The following is a 16,459-nucleotide window of genomic DNA, read 5'->3' as shown; positions in this document are numbered from 1 at the left end:
TGGACTACACACACACATACACACACCTGAGTCTGACAGAGCCTCTAAATCCAATTACCAGTTCTTGGGAAGTCTTACACCACGTGGACGCTGTCAGCAAAATCCAAACATCAGAAATTCTACAGGACAACTGACTCAGGTTCATCAAAAGATATTTCCAAGGGCAAAAGCGAGGCAAAAGTGGGGAATAACCTATAGGTTAAAAGAAACTTAAAAAGCCATTATCAAATGAAAAATGAAACGAAACAGAACAAAATTTTGAGACGCACACAGGGTCAGGTCAGTGACAGAGTACTCTGAGGGGATAATGAAGGCTGAATTGGGAGCAAGCCTTGGGCAGTTTCTGGATAGCTGGCAAGGTTCTATCTTCTTTCCTACGTGATCTTGCAAAGCTTATTTGCCTTGAAATAATTCATTAATCTGTACAATTGTTTGTGATTTCCCATTTGTATTTTAATCATAAAAATTAAATGTTTGTATACATATTATCATCTATATAGTAATGTGATTTTTCTATTTGTTAACACCTCAAAAAATATTTTATGAAATATATATACATATCCCAATGTGAATACCAGGCAGATCTCTTTAGGACAACTTAAGGTCTCCACAGATCCCATGGCTGAGTACTGCACTTTACACTTTCCTGAATATTTTCAAAAAAAAAAAAAAAAGAAAAGAAAAACTTACCGTATACCAGCTCCGAAGGCTGGGAAAACCAACTGCATCACAAACAGACAGTTAGTACCACATGGAAAAGTCCTGATGAATCAACACATAAAAAGATCAATGCTCTTTAGAAAAATGGATAAAAATTAAGTTGACTCACAGGAAAAAATACAAATTACCAAGTAAGACAGTAAATAATAACTCAATAATTAAAATAATTTGATCATTCTCCCCTACTAGTTGGCAAAGACCAGGATTGATGCCACCCTCTACAGTACTGGAAGGTATAGGGAAACCAGCATTCAGACTGCTGATGGAAGTATTAGGTAATGTGAATCTTAGAAATCAATTTGGCTTTATTCTCCATATTTGAGCAAATTAACTTGTACTAATTCCTCCTACAGAAATCAAATATAAAGACCTATGTATAAAAACATACATTACAATACTGTTTGAAATAATGAAAAACATGAGAATAATTCAAACGTCCATTAATGGGAGAAGTTACATAATGAAGCCAAAAATGATTTTAAACATACATACTTCTGAAAGCTCTCACAAGACAGTTAAGCACAAACAGCAAATGGTACACTAGTATGTAACAAGGCTAGTGGGAGTCACGGTACAGTACAGCACGCGTCTACCAGGGGCAAATGCCTACATTAATTCCAACATTTGGGCTGAGAAAGTGTGGATCAATATAACCATCTATGCCCCTTAGAAAGACAGCCTGCTAACATAAACATTACCACCACTCCCTTACTGGTGCTATTTAGTACATGACATTGGTGCAGACCTTACAAGAACCAGGAATATTGTTCTCGGACCCAACAGGCGGCAATGAATTGGAAATTACCTCAGGTTGTTGGATGAAAAGCGAAATAGAGCAGTATTATCTAATAACAGAAGTTAACACAAAATGGAACAGTTATAGGTTGAAATTAAAATCATAAATACCTCACATAGATGTGCCAGTGGTTTCCATGGAACAAGAGCCAGCCATACCTGGCGGTCATGGACCTTTGTCACCAGCAGGCTGGATATTCACTATTGGTTGTAAACCAGACATCAGCCCCTTTCACTTTCTTTGGGTGATGACCAAATTCAAAGGTTTGTTAATACTTAAGAGTACTGTACCTATCTGTTCACAGACAATGAGAAGAATTGAGCTTTGGAATGTGCCAGAGACCACTGAGCAATCTTGCTTTATTCAGTAAGCCAGGGGCTTTCTTGGCCACTTGACATCTGACAATACTTCTTTCTTCTAAGAACATACAGACTTGGTCAACTTTTTCATCCCCCAAAAGATAATTTATCTAAGTTAAGCCAAAATATTAGAATAAAGCAAGGATATCCTTTTGCCATTGTATTTTACATGAAATTTTTTGTATGCCTGCTATCATTTTTCTGTTGGAGAAAAAGAGACCCCCTTTTTGTGGCCAAGTAAGAAAGGAAAAATTGTAACTGAATATTATTACTGTTATGCAATTACTTCAGGACTAAAAGGTCAAACACCAGATAATGTGAGATTAGGCACACCATCCTCTCCAAGCCCATTCTTCATTAAATCATAGTGATTGGGGTTTTGAGAGGTCAAAACAAGAGACTATTAGGCACAGAGCAGGCATTCACCAAATTTCCTTTCATGCTTCTGTTAGAGCATTGTTCTAGATCAAGTTATTTTAAGGAACACTTTGCAAATAACACTTTTTGAAGAAGTAAAAAAGCAGCACTCTTTATACAATAGATATTTATTCTGTAAGTCTAATTATATATAATTCACTGCCTGATTCTTGGATCCTAAGGCTTTTAACCAAAATGATATAAACCTGTGGAAATACTGCTCTTAACACACAGAATTCCCATGGAGTCATATCATTCCTGCTTTAAAGACTACAAACAGCAGCATTTTATAGGGGAAAAAGTTCTAGATGACACCATCCTCTCTGGACTGTACTGTACTTTTCCTCTCCTGTGGTAATGGGAACACATACTGAAGTTGGGGCCCACACAGGTAGAGCACGCTGGGCTGTCTGTTCCAAAAGGGACACTGACAGAAGTGCGGGTAAGGCCCTTTCCCCACCCCCCTTGCTTGAAAACACAGCTGCCACTAATGAAGTGGAAAATACTTCAGAAACATCCAATATCTCACTTCTAAACTCTTTTCAAGGGAAAAACAGTAAATCTTCACCCAAAAAGAAATTCGAGGATGCTAATAACAGTTTCAAATACCATTTTATGGGAAGAAACTATAGATAAGTAGTTTCTGTATATAATTACCACCAGCAGTGTCATTTTTGGAGGTAAAGGAGATTATTATAATGTATAGGAAATGTATTTTTACAAGCATTAAAACAGGGACTGGCAAACTGTTGCCCACTGCCAGCTGCCTGTTTTTGTAAAGCTTCACTAGAACACAGTCTCACTCATTTATTTGTATTGTCTATGGTAACTTTCAAGAAGCAGAGTTGAGTAGTTGCAATACCATATTCATATATGGTACATAACGCCTAAAATATTTACTATCTGGCCCTGTTAGAAAAACTCTCCCACCCCCTGCAATGAAATATTACCACACTATGCTATGTAAAACTTTGGTACAGAGAAAACTAAGGCAGAATACAAAAATACAAACAACATGCTTGCTCTGATTCAGGCACTTTCAAGATCATAGTTTATTTATTACTTCAGATAAAAAGATAGTATACATATTAGGGAATCCCTTAAAATTCAAGTCTAGAGTTATACACCATCTAGTACTTTTGCATTGAATGTTAACCAAAAAAATCTCTAAACACCTGAAAGCCCAACTATCAACATGAACTATGATAATAAAAAATCTGACATTTAATTTGCTCAATATGTAGTATTTACATTGTGAAACCAATGGTGATACAATAAACAGTGATAAAGAAATAGTAAAAATAAATTTTAAAAAGCAAAGGATTATATTCTTACAATGTGCTAATTATCATAATTGTATATAAAAATTAAAACATAGCAGAGCTTTCTGTTACAAAGTTCCTAATCGTCTGAGTTGCAGTCATTACTTGCTAACAATTTACATGCAACATCTGCTACGACTGACATTTGATTTTTTTTACCCCAAGAAAGTATGAGTAGATAAATGACATTTAAGAGCAGACATTAATTAACTTGTGGACAGAAAAAGCAGAAACTGTACTCAAGATTAGTACTGGTCACAAGCCTCTTCCCTATAGAAATGAAAAGAACACCGAGACCAAAAGAAATTCCAAAAGGAGGTGCAAAGAGTACCATGAATGGCACAGCTCAAAAAATCTTGGGACCGATCAGACACAAATCTTTTCTTTCTCCTTCAATGATGAGAGGTCTATTTTGCCATCAAATAAGAATGACTGAAGCAAGTAAGGGCACCAGGTGTACAATTAATTAAATCTTGCAAAATACTAAGATGGAGGCAGGGTGGCCAGAAGAAGGGGCAATTTATATATAATTCCAACTATATACAGCATAACTGGAATGCAGCCCATCCAAAACTGGCTTTGTGAAACAACTGGACCTTTATGATTTAACAGTTAAAATTATATAAATGTAATAATACAGTAGATATACATGGGAAGCAAAATCCATGGGGCATTTTATATTATTTACTGTGTTGTTTCAATTTAAAAATAATTTTGCTAAGTATACATCTCAACTGAGGTCTATGTATATAAAATGTCCTAATAGATACAGATATTTACCTTTGGTGAGTTAAAGGCCTTGTTGTGACTTTTCGTCTGAATTGTAGGCAGAACGCTAGATGTATGTGCACATGTGGGAGAAACTCAACCTGAGGTAATCCGAAAGATGTGCATGTGAGGAGACTGGAGGTACTCTGAAGTCAAAGCACGCCAGAAACCCAAAACAGGTAACAGTGAGAATGGCAACAAGGAATGGAATGCCAATATGGCAGTAAAATTTTTTTAAAACAGAAAGAGGAAGGCCTCTCGTACCAGCAGAATCCTGTATACATACAAAAAAGTAAAAGCCACCCACCATTTCATAAAACAAAAGCCAATTGCAGTGTGGAAAGTACAAACTGCAGAAAACCAGAAGTCAAGAGAAGAGAATCTACTGGTTTACACGGGAGGAAGAACCCTTCACCCCAAGCAGGGCTACTTGGTGAAGGCCGCCACCACTGCCCATAGCACCTCGTTGGTGCCAGCTTTCAGACATTCCACTTCGGGATCCAGGTCGAGGAGCTGCCGCACTCTCTTGGTGGCCAAATCGTATTGCTCATCTAGAAGGGGAGCGAAAGCATTCTCCAGAACATCCGAAGCGTGGGCCAGGTAGATGAGGGCCAGCAGGCGCTTGTCCACGCGGTGTGGGTCATTCACCCACTTGTCAAGCACAGCTTCCTGCACCTTCTTGATGAGACGCTGCTTAATGTTGTTGTTGGTGAGGGGATGCGTCGTCATGTCAAAAAGTAGGAAGTTCTGTTTCTCTGTTGTCAATACACCCTTTTCCACCAGGTTTTTAGCTAATCGTTCTCTCACATTTCTTAATTGATAATGCAACTTTAATGGATTCCATGTCTCACCTAAACAGAAGATTTCAAAAGTTAGAAATAAGTATTATCTGCTAATTATAAACTTTTATACTGTCAAAATGAACAGTAAGATTTGATTTTTTTTCCTCCAGAGAAACAGAAGAAAATCTAATCAAGTTTTCTTGCCAACTAAACCATGAATCTCTGGAGGGGCAGGCCTTTGGATTCTAAGCACCTGGCACATTTTCAGGTACAGGTTATTCAAATAACCAAACTGAGAACAGTCTTCAAACCAGTTACCCTAGTGTAGAAATGAGCAAATTTTAAATTATGTTTGGCCTCTCTCCAGCTGTTGTCAAAATGGAGTCAACAGCAAAATAAAATGTTTTTTTTTCTGTTAAACACCAATCTGCAACAAACACCCCACAAAAAAGGTTTCCTGATTAATATGCTATTCCTGAAACTGCTATATATACATATATACCTGACCTATAAAGCCAGGAAAGCCTGTTGAAGCAATGCTGGTCTTTGATAACAAATAATATAAAGCTAATTCCAGAGGGACAAAACATTTTCACAATTTAATCTGTCATCTATGCACATTTCCTTTCAACACAGAATAACTGAAAATAAAACCAAGTAATTTCTTTCTTTCTTTATAGAAGACTGGAAGATAATAGACCAAAATGCTAATCTTGGTTTTTCTTTGGGATTATATGTGATAAATTTTTTTGTGTACTTTGTTATTTCCCAAATGAACTCCAAGAAACATCTATTTTTATAATGTGAAAAAATACTATAGTAACTTTCTAAATTGAGACATTATTAAAGATCAGCCACAGGTACTTTTATTATATACAAAAGATATAAAGTTGAAATTTTATAATACAAGAGAGAAAACAAACTGTACTGTACCCTACAGAAGCCATTAACCACATGGGGATATTAAATTTAAATTAATAAAAAAATTCCTCAACGGCACTAGCCACATTTCAAGAGCTCAACAGCCAAGTGTGCCTAATGGCTACTGACTGGTCAGCACAGAAAGAGTTCTAATGGGCCACACTGTTCTAAAGCATATTACTATATAGTTGACCACAGACAAAATTGTATTAGAAAATAACAACACTGAAGAATATGGGGCTCTGATAGATTAATCAGTCCTGGACTTGCCCTCTGACCTTAAACAATTAGAAATCTGGATAAAATATATGAAACTGTTTTCAGATGCTAGTCAAAAGGCAGCCTAGAACTGTGACCCTTGAGAGCAACCCAACCTGAAGCCCACTCCTGCCTAAGCTCACCACTGGAAGGCACACCCCAGGCAGCAGGAGGACAAGACTTTAGGCAGAACACAGGAGTCACACTGACAAAAAGGCCGAGATTAGAGTTCGAGGTGGCTAAGGCAGAGGATTGGAGAAGGGAGCTATGCAGAGTAAGAGCTCTAGAAATCTGCCCTGTGTTCCCTTGAGTGTGGCTGAAAACAAAGCCACACATGTTAAGCTGAGAAACTCTGCAAGGCCAGGCAGAGAGGGTAGCTACCAGGAAGCTGTAAGCGGAATCATTCCAAGAGTTCACACAGGGCTGAGGAAAATCCCAGTGCCAATCAGCCTGAATGAAAAGGTCTCACTGAACCAGGACATTCAGAAGGGATTCAGGAAGAAGCACACTTCAGTAGCAGGGCTAAACTAGCCCTTGAGTAAAAGTTACTCTACACCTGGCCTAAAAAAAGCTTAAAAACATGCTGATCCATAAATAACTGCCTACCAAAACAAATGTCAATACTCTTTAAAGAAAGGCAACAAAATTCAGCACTCAACAACATAGCATTCACAATGTCCCATTTCCAATAAAAAATTACTAGACAGTGAAGTGGGAAAATGTGACCCAAATCTAAGGGGAAAAAAATTAATAGAACAGTCAACCAAATCAGACATGACCCAGAAATGACAGAGATGGTAGAACTGACAGACAAGAACTTATAATGAGGCTATTATAAATAGCTAAATAATTTAAAGGGAAACATGAATGCAATGAGAAAAATTCATTTTTTTTTTTTAATTATCTGGAACTTCTATTTTGTATTTTGTGTTTCACTCTGTACAACAAGAGACTTGAGAAAAAAACTGTCAAACAATGAAGGCTGGTATCACGAATTATAACTAAACTGAAGCACCTCCCACATTTAAAGAAAACCTAAGATATTCATATAAAAACCCCTGGCAAATCAGCTTCCATAAAAGAAAAACAATCATTCATTCAATTTCCTTGGTAACTTCAAAAACTTAAAGAACTGAAATATATTTGGGGCCCAATCAGATTAAAAACCCTAGTAGTATAAAAGATAGCATAATTCAATAATAAAGGAAATACTACTTATTTCAATTTCTGGTGTTAAACAAGCCCATACCTACACTTAATGTTAAAAAATCATTAAGCTAACTTGACAAAGCATTAACTCATAACAAGTTCTAACAGCAAGCTCTGGAGCCAAATTCCAAGTTGGTCATTTCCTAGCTGTGCAACCCTGACCAAGGTTTCTTAACCTTTCTATTTGTCTGTTTCCACATCTGTAAATTTAAGAACAGAACCTGGTACATGGTAAGCTCCCAATAAAAATGTTAGCTATTATTTATCCATATGTAGAATCAGAATTTTGGCAGAAACAATGTACTGATTTAATGGTCTAAAAATATTACAAATTGACAATACAAACCTAATTAAGACATATTGCTCACTGTAGGAATTTAAAATAAAGCTAAAGAAACAAATTCATAATGCAACTAACTATCCTGGCTAGAATTACATGTGAAACAGAGCCATAAAAACAGTATGAATGAAGAGCCCAGAGGAGTAAGAAATCACTTGACTTTGATGTTAAGGGGTATTCTGGGAAAGAACTTTCAAGGTGTATCTTGAAATCCAGCAAGTCTCAACATCCTATGAAAGAGGAGCCTGCACTCCAGGCAGAAAAGACATTATGAATAGGCAACAATTAAATGCAGAATATAATGAACTCTGGAAAGGAAACACAAAATATTTCAAAGGTGTTAATATTTCCACTTTTCTAATTACTGTACCAACCCAACTGTCCACCCAACCACCCTAACCAACGAATGCCTGCCTGCTACACCTTTCACCAGACAGTTTGGGTCTGTTTTCTAATGTCATTGGCATGTAGTGGGCAGCCTGATACACTATGCTAGAATTGGCAACATTTTTGTTTTCTGACATTCTTAACTTACTTTGGAAATTTAAACTAATAAATATAAAATAATTGTAGCCAAATTTATGTAAAAGCCCACAAAAAACTACAGTTCAGACTCTAAGATTAATAACTAAGTATACTTATACCAAATTGTCAATTATCAAACTAGTAGTATTCCCTGCAACTCAGTAGTCCAACAGGAAGGTACCCGATGCCTTGGAGACTATCTTGGCTACCTATACCCCAAAAACAGGAGGAGAAAAAAAAAGCCTATTCTGAGAAGCCCATAGTTAAATTTCTCTTTGCAGACTTAAAAACACACAAAAATCCCTCTAATGCTACTAAGCAATGATTTGTTTTTCTTTCTCATGGGAAATAAATGTGATTAGTAGTTTATAACTTACTATTATATTGAAGTCATATAAAGGTTTATCCACACCTTATCCACAATGGAACAAGTAATGCTTACCAAGTTCCTGTAGGAAATTTCAATTCCAAAATACGTGAACTTACAACTTACTGTTGCTACTAAAAAAACAAGAAGTGCCTGAACACAGACACACCTTCAAATAAGGCGTTCCATTTATGATTAGACCTTCTTATGAGCAATCATTTCTGCCTCAGAGAAAATAATAAAAAGGGCCTCAGACATCATCTTCTTTTGTAGCAGTTTCCTGAAAAGGGCAAACCTTCTGTGTTCACTCTAACAAGACTGTTCTTCAGATCTCCTCAGATACGTGAAAAAATGAAGAACTCTCTCAAGCAAAATGCTGAAAGAGCGTAGGCAATGTGCAAATGTTGAATACTTTTTTTGGCACCCCCCCCCAAAAAATACAGTGGTCAAAGCATCTTGATCTCCTGACATTACTGCCTTATATTTTTAAAAGAATCAAATTAAGCTAAATCCAAAGAATAAAGTCATATTAGCATACTCAAGACACCATTATAAATTGGAATGGGAGGAAGATAGTTGGGTGAGTAAAGACACAGTAAAGGTTTGATCTCTACTACCTACTAAAGATTTAGCTGCTTCAATTTAAGCTATCAAATACCTTTTGAATGAATGCTTTGTAATAAATGCCTGATGAATTAGTGTTCAAACTTCTAAATTAAAAGATGTTACTGTGGAGGGAGCCAAGATGGCGGCGTGAGTAGAGCAGTGGAAATCTCCTCCCAAAAACACATAGAGCTATGAAAATATAACAAAGAAAAATCTTCCTAAAATAGAGACCACAGGACACAGGACAACATCCAGACCACATCCACACCTGCAAGAACCCAGCGCCTTGTGAAGGGGGTAAGATAAAAGCCCCAGCCCGGCGGGACCCAGGCGCCCCTCCCCCCGGCTCCCGGCGGGTGGAGAGAAACCGGAGCAGTTTTTTTTTTTGGCGAGCGCTTTTTGGAAGCCTTAGAGGGACGGGCCCCCGTTGCTGGGGAGGCAGGGTGGCGGGACCGGTGAGGAGGTGCCTGGGAACGGCGCCGGAGGACAAAGAATATCCCGCGTTTCTCCCTGCGAGACCTGGGGGCGGGTGCCTGAGACCGGTGCCTGAGGACGGAGGAGGTCGCGCGTTTTTCCCCTTTTTTTTTTTTCTCTTTTTGGCAAGCGCTTTTTGGAAGCCTTGAAGGGACGGGGACCCCAGTGCTAGGGAGGCACGGTGGCGGGACTGGTGAGCGGGTGGCTGGGACCGGCGCCTGAGGACAAAGAATATCCCCCGTTTTTCCCTGCGGGACCGGTGGGCGGGTGCCTGAGACCGGCACTTGAGGACAGAGGAAATCGCGCGTTTTTCTCCTTTTTTTTTTCTCTTTTCTGCGAGTGCTTTTTGGAAGCCTAAAAGGGACAGGGACCCCGGTGCTAGGGAGGCAGGGCGGCGGGACTGGTGAGCGGGTGCCTGGGACCGGCACCTGAGGACAAAGAATATCCCGCATTTTTCCCTGTGGGACCGGTGGGTGGGTGCCTGAGACCAGCACCTGAGGACGGAAGAAATCGCGCGTTTTTCCCCTTTTTTTTCTCACTTTTTGCCAAGTGCTTTTTGGAAGCCTTGAAGGGACAGGGACCCCGGTGCTAGGGAGGCAGGGCGGCGGGACTGGTGAGCGGGTGCGTGGGACCAGTGCCTGAGGACCAAGAATATTGAGCGTTCCTTCCCTGCGGGACCGGTGGGTGGGTGCTTTTTGGAAGCCTTGAAAGGACAGGGACCCTGGTGCTAGGGAGACAGGGCAGCAGGACCAGTGCGCGGGTGCCTGGGACCGGCACCTGAGGAAAAAAAAAAAAAATCGCGTGTTTTTTCTTTTTTTTTTCCTTTCTGTTCCCTCTCTCATTGTTGCTGTTGTTGTTTTGGTTTGGAGAGTGCTTTTTGGAAATCTTAAAGGGGCAGGACAGGTCACTTAGACCAGAAGCAGGGAATCTGGGGATCTCTGGGCACTCTAACCCCCTGGGCAGCAGGGAGCACAGAGGCCCCTTACGGAGATAAATAGTCTCCTGGCTGCTCCCCCTCTAACGGGGCTCCACCATTTTGGAGGAACAGCCCCAGCCAGGCCAAGCCCACAGCAACAGTGGAGATAAACCCCAAAGCAACTGGGCAGGAAGCAGAAGCCCTGTCTGCGCACAGCTGCCCAGCACAAGCCACTAGAGGTCGCTATTCTCCCAGGAAAAGGCTACAAACCAACAAGAAGGGAAGCTCTTCCAGCGGTCACTTGTACCAGCTCTGCAGACTATCTCTATCACCATGAAAAGGCAAAACTACAGGCAGACAAAGACCACAGAGACAACACCTGAGAAGGAGACAGACCTAACTAGTCCTCCTGAAAAAGAATTCAAAATAAAAATCATGAACATGCTGACAGAGATGCAGAAAAAAATGCAAGAGCAATGGGATGAGATGCAGAGAAAAATGCAAGAGCAGTGGGATGAGATGCAGAGAAAAATGCAAGAGCAGTGGGATGAAGTCCGGACGGAGATCACAGATGTCAGGAAAGAGATCACAGAAGTGAAACAATCCCTGGAAGGATTTATAAGCAGAATGGATAAGATGCAAGAGGCCATTGAAGGAATAGAAGCCAGAGAACAGGAACGTATAGAAGCTGACATAGAGAGAGATAAAAGGATCTCCAGGAATGAAACAACACTAAGAGAAATATGTGACCAATACAAAAGGAAAAACATTCGTATTATAGGGATACCAGAAGAGGAAGAAAGAGGAAAAGGGATAGAAAGTGTCTTTGAAGAAATAATTGCTGAAAACTTCCCCAAACTGGGGGAGGAAATAATCGAACAGACCATGGAATTATACAGAACCCCCAACAGAAAGGATCCAAGGAGGACAACACCAAGACACATAATAATTAAAATGGCAAGGATCAAGGACAAGGAAAGAGTTTTAAAGGCAGCTAGAGAGAAAAAGGTCACCTATAAAGGAAAACCAATCAGGCTAACATCAGACTTCTCAACAGAAACCCTACAGGCCAGAAGAGAATGGCATGATATACTTAATGCAATGAAACAGAAGGGCCTTGAACCAAGGATACTGTATCCAGCACGACTATCATTTAAATATGATGGTGGGATCAAACAATTCCCAGACAAGCAAAAGCTGAGGGAATTTGCTTCCCACAAACCACCTCTACAGGGCATCCTACAGGGACTGCTCTAGATGGGAGCACCCCTAAAAAGAGCACAGAACAAAACACACAACATATGAAGAAGGGAGGAGGAGGAATAAGAAGGGAGAGAAGAAAAGACTCTCCAGACAGTGTATATAACAGCTCAATAAGCGAGCTAAGTTAGGCAGTAAGATACTAAAGAAGCTAACCTTGAACCTTTGGTAACCACGAATCTAAAGCCTGCAATGGCAATAAGTACATATCTTTCAATAGTCACCCTAAATGTAAATGGACTTAATGCACCAATCAAAAGACATAGAGTAATAGAATGGATAAAAAAGCAAGACCCATCTATATGCTGCTTACAAGAAACTCACCTTAAACCCAAAGATAAGCATAGACTAAAAGTCAAGGGATGGAAAAACATATTTCAGGCAAACAACAGTGAGAAGAAAGCAGGGGTTGCAGTACTAATATCACACAAAATAGACTTCAAAACAAAGAAAGTAACAAGAGATAAAGAAGGCCACTACATAATGATAAAGGGCTTAGTCCAACAAGAGGATATAACCATTCTAAATATATATGCACCCAATACAGGAGCACCAGCATATGTGAAGCAAATACTAACAGAACTAAAGAGGGAAATAGACTGCAGTGCATTCATTGTAGGAGACTTCAACACACCACTCACCCCAAAGGATAGATCCACCGGGCAGAAAATAAGTAAAGACACACAGGCACTGAACAACACACTAGAACAGATGGACCTAATAGACATCTATAGAACTTTACATCCAAAAGCAACAGGATATACATTCTTCTCAAGTGCACATGGAACATTCTCCAGAATAGACCACATACTAGCTCACAAAAAGAGCCTCAGTAAATTCCACAATATTGAAATTCTACCAACCAATTTTTCAGACCACAAAGGTATGAAAGTAGAAATAAATTCTACAAAGAAAACAAAAAGGCTCACAAACACATGGAGGCTTAACAACATGCTACTAAATAATCAATGGATCAATGAACAAATCAAAATAGAGATCAAGGAATATATAGAAACAAATGACAACAACAACACTAAGCCCCAACTTCTGTGGGATGCAGCGAAAGCAGTCTTAAGAGGAAAGTATATAGCAATCCAGGCACACTTGAAGAAGGAAGAACAATCCCAAATGAATAGTCTAACATCACAATTATTAAAACTGGAAAAAGAAGAACAAATGAGGCCTAAAGTCAGCAGAAGGAGGGACATAATAAAGATCAGAGAAGAAATAAACAAAATTGAGAAGAATAAAACAATAGCAAAAATCAACGAAACCAAGAGCTGGTTCTTTGAGAAAATAAACAAAATAGATAAGCCTCTAGCCCAACTTATTAAGAGAAAAAGAGAGTCAACACAAATCAACATAATCAGAAATGAGAATGGAAAAATCACGACAGACTCCACAGAAATACAAAGAATTATTAAAGACTACTATGAAAACCTATATGCCAACAAGCTGGAAAACCTAGAAGAAATGGACAACTTCCTAGAAAAATACAACCTCCCAAGACTGACCAAGGAAGAAACACAAAAGTTAAACAAACCAATTACAAGCAAAGAAATTGAAACAGTAATCAAAAAACTACCCAAGAACAAAACCCCGGGGCCGGACGGATTTACCTCGGAATTTTATCAGACACACAGAGAAGACATAATACCCATTCTCCTTAAAGTGTTCCACAAAATAGAAGAAGAGGGAATACTCCCAAACTCATTCTATGAAGCCAACATCACCCTAATACCAAAACCAGGCAAAGACCCCACCAAAAAAGAAAATTACAGACCAATATCCCTGATGAACGTAGATGCAAAAATACTCAATAAAATATTAGCAAACAGAATTCAACAGTATATCAAAAGGATCATACACCATGACCAAGTGGGGTTCATCCCAGGGATGCAAGGATGGTACAACATTCGAAAATCCATCAACATCATCCACCACATCAACAAAAAGAAAGACAAAAACCACATGATCATCTCCATAGATGCTGAAAAAGCATTTGACAAAATTCAACATCCATTCATGATAAAAACTCTCAGCAAAATGGGAATAGAGGGCAAGTACCTCAACATAATAAAGGCCATATATGATAAACCCACAGCCAGCATTATACTGAACAGCGAGAAGCTGAAAGCATTTCCACTGAGATCGGGAACCAGACAGGGATGCCCACTCTCCCCACTGTTATTTAACATAGTACTGGAGGTCCTAGCCACGGCAATCAGACAAAACAAAGAAATACAAGGAATCCAGATTGGTAAAGAAGAAGTTAAACTGTCACTATTTGCAGATGATATGATACTGTACATAAAAAACCCTAAAGACTCCACTCCAAAACTACTAGAACTGATATCGGAATACAGCAAAGTTGCAGGATACAAAATCAACACACAGAAATCTGTAGCTTTCCTATACACTAACAACGAATCAATAGAAAGAGAAATCAGGAAAACAATTCCATTCACCATTGCATCAAAAAGAATAAAATACCTAGGAATAAACCTAACCAAGGAAGTGAAAGACTTATACTCTGAAAACTACAAGTCACTCTTAAGAGAAATTAAAGGGGACACTAATAAATGGAAACTCATCCCATGCTCATGGCTAGGAAGAATTAATATCGTCAAAATGGCCATCCTGCCGAAAGCAATATACAAATTTGATGCAATCCCTCTCAAATTACCAGCAACATTCTTCAATGAATTGGAACAAATAATTCAAAAATTCATATGGAAACACCAAAGACCCCGAATAGCCAAAGCAATCCTGAAAAAGAAGAATAAAGTAGGGGGGATCTCACTCCCCAACTTCAAGCTCTACTACAAAGCCATAGTAATCAAGACAATTTGTTACTGGCACAAGAACAGAGCCACAGACCAGTGGAACAGATTAGAGACCCCAGAAATTAACCCAAACATATATGGTCAATTAATATTTGATAAAGGAGCCATGGACATACAATGGCAAAATGACAGTCTCTTCAACAGATGGTGCTGGCAAAACTGGACAGCTACATGTAGGAGAATGAAACTGGACCATTGTCTAACCCCATATACAAAGGTAAACTCAAAATGGATCAAAGACCTGAATGTAAGTCACGAAACCATTAAACTCTTGGAAAAAAACATAGGCAAAAACCTCTTAGACATAAACATGAGTGATCTCTTCTTGAACATATCTCCCCGGGCAAGGAAAACAACAGCAAAAATGAGCAAGTGGGACTACATTAAGCTGAAAAGCTTCTGTACAGCGAAAGACACCATCAATAGAACAAAAAGGAACCCTACAGTATGGGAGAATATATTTGAAAATGACAGATCTGATAAAGGCTTGACGTCCAGAATATATAAAGAGCTCACACGCCTCAACAAACAAAAAACAAATAACCCAATTAAAAAATGGGCAGAGGAACTGAACAGACAGTTCTCCAAAAAAGAAATACAGATGGCCAAGAGACACATGAAAAGATGCTCCACATCGCTAATTATCAGAGAAATGCAAATTAAAACTACAATGAGGTATCACCTCACACCAGTAAGGATAGCTGCCATCCAAAAGACAAAGAACAACAAATGTTGGCGAGGCTGTGGAGAAAGGGGAACCCTCCTACACTGCTGGTGGGAATGTAAATTAGTTCAACCATTGTGGAAAGCAGTATGGAGGTGCATCAAAATGCTCAAAACAGACCTACCATTTGACCCAGGAATTCCACTCCTAGGAATTTACCCTAAGAACGCAGCAATCAAGTTTGAGAAAGACAGATGCACTCCTATGTTTATCGCAGCACTATTTACAATAGCCAAGAATTGGAAGCAACCTAAATGTCCATCTGTAGATGAATGGATAAAGAAGATGTGGTACATATACACAATGGAATACTACTCAGCCATAAGAAGTGGAAAAATCCAACCATTTGCAGCAACATGGATGGAGCTGGAGAGTATTATGCTCAGTGAAATAAGCCAAGCGGAGAAAGAGAAATACCAAATGATTTCACTCATCTGAGGAGTATAGGAACAAAGGAAAAACTGAAGGAACAAAACAGCAGCAGAATTACAGAACCCAAAAATGGACTAACAGGTACCAAAGGGAAAGGAACTGGGGAGGATGGGTGGGCAGGGAGGGATAAGGGGGGGGAAGAAGAAGGGGGGTATTAAGATTAGCATGCATGGGGGGGAGGGAGAAAGGGGAGGGTGGGCTGCACAACACAGAGAGGACAAGTAGTGACTCTACCACATTTTGCTTAGCTGATGGACAGTAACCGTAATGTGGTTGTTAGGGGGGACCTGATATAGGGGAGAGCATAGTAAACATAGTATTCTTCAGGTAAGTGTAGATTAAAAATTTAAAAAAAAAAAAAAAAGAAAGAAAGAAAAGGGGGATTACTCCTTAACAGGATAAAACTATTGGTAAATC

At 39.2% G+C, this 16,459-nt stretch overlaps 1 protein-coding gene across 1 annotated transcript in view; it reads right to left on the bottom strand.

Moving 5' to 3' along the window:
• Positions 1–3,315: 3,315 nt before the first annotated feature.
• GOLPH3 (golgi phosphoprotein 3) overlaps positions 3,316–16,459 on the bottom strand; it is a 62,869-nt gene continuing 49,725 nt past the window's right edge. The window contains exon 4 of the mRNA XM_037001772.2: positions 3,316–5,233. Within this exon, the coding sequence (XP_036857667.1) occupies positions 4,809–5,233 (425 nt within the window). The 3' untranslated portion in view covers positions 3,316–4,808. The remainder of the gene's footprint in view (positions 5,234–16,459) is intronic.

This window comes from Manis javanica, chromosome 1 (assembly GCF_040802235.1).
Source record: "Manis javanica isolate MJ-LG chromosome 1, MJ_LKY, whole genome shotgun sequence".
Classification (NCBI taxonomy): domain Eukaryota; kingdom Metazoa; phylum Chordata; class Mammalia; order Pholidota; family Manidae; genus Manis; species Manis javanica.
The sequence above is the reverse complement of the archived record's forward strand: the minus strand, read 5'-3'. Positions and strand labels throughout refer to the sequence as shown.